Raw genomic sequence first — 8,369 nt, forward strand, 5'->3', positions numbered from 1 at the left:
TATATTTATATATATATATATATTTAACGTTTTTAAGAAACATTTAAATAGTGGATTTATAAAGCGTATTCTCTGCATTCGAATATTTAAAATTCTAGTAAGCCCAATTCTAGCTCATATATAGAATTAAATATATAAACAATATGAACATTCGTATTTAAAAAACAAAACGCTCCAATGGTCCGCAGGGCTCGCCATAGCTCACTCCTCCTGTTTTTTGTGGTCCAGAGCTCAAGCACGCTGCACCTCCCCGTTCCTCCTTTAATAAACATGGCTGAACTGAACACGGACGGTGGATTACAGGACTGAACCCGTCTGCTGCAGCACCAGCACAGGACTCGCACACACTCACACTGTTGATTCACACAAGAAGACTGAGCATGCCGTTAATGTTTACAGCAGGGAGCCAAAGCAGCAAAAGTTTGAGTTTGACAGCCGCTAACGAAGAGACTTGAGCGGGACAGACCAGCTCCAGCTGAGATACTACTACATGCAAAGCGTAGACTAAATACTGCTTTTGCATTTATAGAAACTATGCTTGTCTACTGAAGAAACCCTGGATTTAATGCTCTGAAGTAGCCCAAAACAGTTTGGCTTACATTTGAAAGAGTTTTAAGCTGCTCTTATATGGATTTACAGTTCGCATTTTTGTTATATTGTCCCGTTTAAATTATGTTCTCCGGTAAACAAACGAAGCCGACTTTTAAGTCTTATCTTCCTCCACTTCAGGTGAGTGAGACACTAGCATCATGCTAACGACTAGCAGCTAAAACAAAGTCGTCATACTCGTTTATTAAACTGTTCTGCACTTGTATAAGTATGTTAAGAAAACTGTCACCCCATATGTTTGACATCTGGACGACTGCTAACCTCAATAGTCAAGCCTTCACTTGGTTTGATAGTGGTATCCTCCGTAACTCAGGTGTGTCCGCTGTAAACAGTGTTTACTTTGTTAATGATTTTTTGTCAAAATGGACCACAGCACTACATGCATTTAGACATGTAGGGTAAGATGGGGCAAGATTCCCTCCTTTTAGAACAGTGTGCATTTACTTTTAACTTGTATCATATTTAGATCTAAATTTAACGTGCAGGATGATGATGATGCATCAGCCAATGTGTTACTAATGGAAATAAATGAATCTGACATGTACATCTAACTCATGGAATGTTTTAATAATGACCCCAAGAATTATAATTACAAGTGTTCCTTAAAAAAAAAAAAAAAACATTACAACACTAGAAACAACGTGCTAACCCAAAGATTCTAATTTATCTTTTCATTTCAAAATAAAAAAATAGTTTTTACTCCACAAATCTAAAAACATTTAGTGTCAAATTCCTCATTAACAAATAGACACAAAAACCGTTGACATTCAACACAAGCATTCAGGTTTAGGCATTACAAGAGAAATGGATGATAACATGAAAGCATTTTATAATTGTATTTGAAAAAGGTATTCTGAGTAAAGGAGAACTGTATTTTCATCTTGGGGCAGTCGTGACCTTACTGAGACTCTGCATGCAAAATTACAATCATTCCAGTAGGTGGAGCCATAGTCCATTAATACACTCCAGCTAAACTATGCATAACATTGAAAACGGTATGTATATATATATTTTCAAAAAAAAAAAAAAAAACATTACAACACTAGAAACAACGTGCTAACCCAAAGATTCTAATTTATCTTTTCATTTCAAAATAAAACAATAGTTTTTACTCCACAAATCTAAAAACATTTAGTGTCAAATTCCTCATTAACAAATAGACACAAAAACCGTTGACATTCAACACAACACAATGTCACCGATCACTATTTTTCAGAGACACAAAAATAGATCAGTTAACTGTTTTGACAATTTTTGAGGAACCTTTGTTTATATGAACAAATGTTGATATTCAGAACAAATGACAAAATGAAGAAGAGCATAGCCACGCATTGAATGTGTTGAAATGAGATTTTGTGCCATATGGGCAAGAGAAAAATGTAAGCGTAAAAGATCTAGGTCTTGCATACCTGCAAGAGATTAAGTGATTGTAAGTGTTTTTAATGTTTTACACAGACTGACTCGAAGAAAAGTCCTCAACTGCCCATCAAGAAACTAGAAGCAAAACTTCTACCAGGTAAGTGACTTTCAGAACTATTTACTCTGGAAGAAAGAAAGCTGAATCAGTTATCATGACAAACAACTCATAACGGTCACAGGGTTGGGGTGGTGTGGCTTAGTAGATGAAGATTTGGTCTGGTAATTGAATGTTTGTAGATTCAAACCCCCGTGGACTATTTCACAAAGCTGGTTTCAGTGGCTTCTCAGATAAGTTGGAGTTTAGTTTGGGCAAATTCTGGTTTTTCAGGTTCAAGAAGATTGATTGGTTTTACTTGTGCTCATCACCATAAGATCAGCTGTGAGCAAAGTGACATATATCTGATGCAGTAAAGTCACTCACTGTATTTCTTCCTCCAAATTAAAGCAGTTCACAGGTAAAGCAATTAAGAAGAGCATAGCCAGTAGCTACTCATTAAATGTGTTGAAATTAGATTTTGAAATGAGTTAATTAATGTATTACACATAAGCAATTTTCACATTTTTTTTTGTATTTCATTTTTTAAAATATAAATACAAGCTTTATAATATATAAAGCTTTTGAATTGGTTAAATTGGCACGTTTTATTTTAAGCTCTTTGTGAACCTATATAAATTAATAATTAAATTCAGTTGATTCACTTGCATTAATATAGTCAGAAATATTCTTTGAGTTGGCTTCTTGAATTTTCATGGCAGCAGCAGTATTTTTTCTCCCTTATAAATACGTTTAAATTCATGATATTTTCAACGATTTCTTAATCTCCAGAAGAGAAGAGAATTGTGCTGACTCTCTCAGAGGAAGTGAATCAAGCTGATGCTCTCCATGCAAAAGTTGGCAGATGCCAAACTTTAAAGTGCTTACTCTCCAAAGTTAATCATAAACTCAGGATCAAACCCTGAACTGACTGAGAACATTTATAACAAGTTTTCTGAACTTGCTGAATCTGATCTAAGCTGGTTGGTATTTGTTTGGTTTCGTCAACTCTAAGCCTACTTGCTCAACTAGTGTAGCAGACCACTGAATAGGCTGGTTTATGAATTGCGTTTTTTTTAGGATTGCTTTTGTAAATTGTACAGTTAATTACAAAGCATCTGCTAAATGAAAACTAATGTCATTTTAACAATTTGGTGGTTCTTGTTTCAATCCCCTCCCTTTGCTGTTCAATATGCCACATTTTGGTACATTGTCAATCAACAGAAGGCCGCCTGTTAGTTTCCATAGCAATCAGTTGTCTTTTGCCCTTTTCTCTATTTTTACCATTGCATCACCAATCAACTTCTGCTATTGTGAGGTGAACATTTGGCAGGAGAGAAGTGCTTGTGACAGAGAGAGAGAGAAATGAAACGGAAATTATGTCGCGGGCGTCTTGAGTGATCAGTTGAACATGATATTCACAGAGGTCCTTCCTGTATACAGAACAGTATCTTATCCAGCCTGTTTCCTGCACTTGTGCAGCCTCTGAATTTTTAATGCGTGTCCTTGCATAATGAGCCTATGATCTGCCATGGTTTGTTGTGTTTGGGTTTTGATGCCAGCTGAAGTGTTTACAGAGTGTCTACGATGCAGCTTCCTCTAGACGGCATTTTAATGCCACGCTCCCTGATTTGTGAATTGTAAGTAGAGCAAGTATGTGAGGTTAAGATGATATTATTGAGATTTTTTGAAAATCAATGACTCTCTCCCATGTTGTACCAAACATGTATGTCTTTCAATTCATTCTTCTGTGGAACGAGAAAGGAGACGTTTTTAAAAAATGCACCGGTTGCTCATCTAGGGATTGGAGCTACTTCAAAAATTATGCAAAATCACCATAAATGTATCATAAACAGACCAAAATTTAAATTATTATAATCTTTCTTGCTAGTGTTAACTTGAGAATTGCTGTGACCAGCATTGTGAACCGTATCACTCCAATCGTGACTGTAACATCGAGGCTACTTCTACATTAATCCGGATATATTTGAAAACTGCTTTCATTTCAAAACGCTCTTTGTCCACATTAGCATTTTCAAGTGTTTTCCAAAATGTGCTCATCTAATACCTCAGTTTTCACAGTCCACACTACAATGCAAAAACAGCATTTTCAACTTTATGCACTTAGGAGAGCATCTTCAAAAATCTGCCTCAGTGTGGACTGAACTGCCGAAACTCAAAAATGTTTCAAATGCTTAAAGGGTTAGTTCACCCAAAAATGAAAATTCTGTCATTAATTACTCACCCTCATGCCGTTTCAAAGCCGTAAGACCTTCGTTCATCTTCGGAACACAAATTAAGAAATTTTTGATGGAATCCGAGAGCTGTCTTGACCCTGCATAGACAGCAATACAACTGAAATGTTCCCAAGTCCAGAAACGTAGCAAGGAGATCTGTAAAATAATCCATGTGACATCAGTGGTTCATCCGCAATTATACAAAGCTACAAGAATACTTTTTGTGCTCAAAAGAAGAAGAAAAAATAGCGACTTTATTCAACAATTCGTCTCCTCCGCATCACCCTGGTGCCATTTTGGAGAATATCCGCTGGACGTAAAACAACGTATGCTGTTCTGTTCTGATCTGTTTCCTACGTTGTTGTGATTTGATCTGAATGGAAACAGCATATCTGCGTGACGCGGCTGACACAGAACAGCATACGCTGTTTACAGGGTGACGCGGAGGAGACGAATTGTTGAATAAAGCTGTTATTTTTTTTTCTTTTGCGCACAAAAAGTATTCTCGTAGCTTCGTATAAAAGGTCTTACGGGTTTGAAACGACATGAGGATGAGTAATTAATGACAGAATTTTCATTTTTGGGTGAACTAACCCTTTAAATTGGGACTGATGTAGATTTAGCCTCAGACCAGTTTTGTAAATTGGATTAACTGATTCATTAAAAGATCTTACTCAAAAGAATGATTTATTTACGAAAATTCTAAAGCATTTGATTCAGAAGACATGAAATATAACAAGACATATAAATCATATAAACCAATCTTATGATTTTTTTCGTGCGGTTTGGACTTTTTTGAAACTTTGAAATGTCTTTATTCAGAGCGACCAGTGCATGGTGTCTTCCATGGAAGAAAGTCATATTGGTTTTGAACAACATGAGAGTGAGTAAATAATTTTGGGTTAACTATCCCTTTAAAATCAGCTCTTGTGCAGAATGCAAAAATGTGTTGCTTCTATGGCAACATTGAGAAAATTTACCTTTTCATTTACATATAATGATTTAGCAGACTTAAAAAAGAAGACAATAGAAGCAATTAAACCAACAAAAGGGCAACAATATGTAAGTGCTGTGGCAAGTCACAGTTCGTCTAACACATTACACATAGCAAAGTTTTTTTTAATTAATAATTATAAAAAGGATAGATAGAATGGAAAGTGTTAGTATTCATTTCCATTTTTTGAAAATGGCTAAAGACTTGGGTTGTGTTCGGCAGGTCATTCCACCAGCTGGGTACAGTGAAGGTATAGGTCTCTGTAAAAGTGATTTAGTGTCTCTTTGCAAAACGCAGTAAAAATCTTTTGAGTATAAAACATATTTTAATTGAATGTCCAATTTTAAATAGTACTAGGCAACGTTTTTATTCAGAAAATATATTAATGGACATTTAAAAAAAATAATTCTTCTGGTACGATTTAAATTTTTTTGTCATGCATTAAGCTGAAAGACTCTATATAATTGTTCTTATTACTTTTGTTCTTGTTATTATTTTTATTATATGTATGTTTTTGTATATTTGTACATATTTATTTATTTATTTATTTATATATATATATAATTTTCAAACAAAACTGTTATATAATTGTTTTGAAATGATATATATGACTGAATTGTGAAATTGAAATGTTTCCTCTTGCCATGAATATAGCCACTGCTGCTGACATGGCGTTAAATCACAAATAAATAAATAAATCTTTGCAGAACGCAAGCTTCTGGAGGGCACGTAAGTCTGAAGTAGTTTAGGTATAGGGGAGCAGAGCTGTAGGCAAACACCAGACTGATAAATTGATAAAGCAACTTGTTTTTCTCTGCTTATTTTAACACATTCAAAACTAGTTTGATGTTTCAAACATCAAAAAAAATTAATCAAGAGGTTAGTATCATGACACCGTGTCTGTAGGAGACTGTTTGATTCGGTCCCATTATGGTTTTAAAAATGTGATCTATTATTATACCTGTTCCTGCAACTGCCATTGCCAAGCACACTTGAATAGAGTGTGTACCCATCTACCTTTAATCCTAATGTCCTGGTTCTTCTGAATAAAGGCTTCATGTTCTGACAGGTACTTTCCACCTCACAGTCTATTAACCTTGAGAATTTGCCTTTTGTTCTGTCTTACCTTTCTAACCCATGCAATGGCAGATCAGATATTTTCAAGCCATTAACAGAGGTCTTAATGCAACCAGACAGTTTCTCTGTTCCTAGAAGTGTTGGGAAACAAACAGAAAGGCGACTTCTGGGGAAGGAATCTGCGTTTAGGCGTTCACTCCTTATAATTAAGCCGCATAACATGGACCTTCCCTGTTTCCAAAATAGATGTGCTGTGCATTTTTTAGTTCCTCATCTGTAATTAAAACAAAACCTCCCTTGACACTGTGTTTTGTGGACTGTGGTGATAGTAGGGTGGCACACGGTGTGGTGAAGTTACTGCAGAGGTTTGAATACTCTTGCCAGTGTACACTAATGCACATCAGAATATCAAAGGAAGGGTTTCTTTACAAGCTTCTTATTGCCTGTTTAAATATGGCTGTTTTTTTTAATAACCAGCACAAGTTGACTAAGCAAATGCTACCATTCAGATTCTGTAAAAATAAATAAATAAATAAAATGTGTGTGTGTGTGTAAAAGAAATTAATTACTTTTATTCAGCAAGGCAGCAAGGACATGATAAATGGATCAAAAGTGACAGTAAAGACATTTATAATGTTACAAAACATTTTTTCAAACAAAATGCCGTAAAATACATATTTCAAATAAACACTGTTCTTTCTATTCATCAAAACATCCTGAAAAAAATATATATCATGGTTTCTTTCCACAAAAATATTAAGCAGCACAACTGTTTTCAAAACTGATAAGTATATGTTTTTTGATCACCAAAATCAGCGTATTAGAATGATTTCTGAAGGATCATGTGACACTGAAGACTGAAGTAATGACTGCTGAAAATTCAGCTTTGCATCACAGGAATAAAATACATTTTAAAATATATTAAAATAGAGAACAGATATTTTGGATAAAAAAACATTCACAATTTTACCATTTCAACTGTATAAACTCTATTTGCCTTGGTGAGCAGAAGAGACTTTCAAAAACATTTAAAAAAATCTTACCTTCCTTGAACTTTTGAAGAGTAGTGTTTCTTGTTGATCTACTTATGATAAGTGAACACAGATATAACGCTTGCAGTCACATGAATTGTGTTGTCAATTTGGCTTTTAAGTATGTGACGGACATCTTTAAGATTTTGAGACTCACAATATCACTGTGCCATAAAAGTTTGTTTATTTTTCACTCACTCTCATTTGTTGAATTACAATAAATTGCAGATTTTAAAATTGTTCTATTTCAAAATAGAAATCAGTCATTTTAAATGCAGATTTCGTAGCAATTTCGGCATCACATTCTAATGTACAGTATGAAAAATAGATATTCAGGGATATTACATTATCACTGTGAGCACTAGATGATAATCAAAGGAAATTGATGAAACTTAATTCTTAAAAAAGATCTATTGGATTTCTGTGTTTGCAGACATGTAAAGAAAATAGACACATATAGTCTGTCTTTGTCATACTCTGAGGATGGTTTTAGTTGTGTACGTGGTGACATTTTAGTAGAATGTATCCATTCAGATTGACCTCCTACTGACTGCTCCAGTTAAATCTCTCCACCACTCCCTACACACACATGGAGGCCCAATGGTGCCTGCCTAGTCATCTCAACAAAACATGGCCGTTGTCTCATGAACGGTGTTCTTTTACAAACCCACGCATGTCTCGCAAAATTCCAAAATCCCTGGTAGCCCTTTGGGCAGGCACTCTTAAGATTTTGGTAGACCGAGATGAATTTAAAAGGGTCATGATGTTGCTAAAAAGAACATTATTTTGTGTATTTGGTGTAATGAAATGTGTTTATGCGGTTTAAGGTTCAAAAAACACATTATTTTCCACATACTGTACATTATTGTTTCTCCTCTATGCCCCGCCTTTCTGAAACGCGTAAATTTTTACAAAGCTCATCGGTCTGAAAAAGCGAGGTGTGCTCTGATTGGCCAGCTATCCAATGC

At 35.0% G+C, this 8,369-nt stretch overlaps 1 protein-coding gene across 1 annotated transcript in view; it reads left to right on the forward strand.

Annotated features, from left to right (window-relative positions):
* The first annotated feature begins 231 nt into the window (after positions 1–231).
* Positions 232–8,369, forward strand: part of LOC107755009 (myotubularin-related protein 10-like) — a 31,072-nt gene continuing 22,934 nt past the window's right edge. Inside the window, exons 1-2 of the mRNA XM_016571653.1 lie at positions 232–729; positions 2,065–2,125. Of these exons, the coding sequence (XP_016427139.1) occupies positions 673–729; positions 2,065–2,125 (118 nt within the window). The 5' untranslated portion in view covers positions 232–672. The remainder of the gene's footprint in view (positions 730–2,064; positions 2,126–8,369) is intronic.

The sequence above is a fragment of the Sinocyclocheilus rhinocerous genome, unplaced genomic scaffold, assembly GCF_001515625.1.
Source record: "Sinocyclocheilus rhinocerous isolate Xijiao unplaced genomic scaffold, SAMN03320098_v1.1 scaffold591, whole genome shotgun sequence".
Lineage (NCBI taxonomy): Eukaryota > Metazoa > Chordata > Actinopteri > Cypriniformes > Cyprinidae > Sinocyclocheilus > Sinocyclocheilus rhinocerous.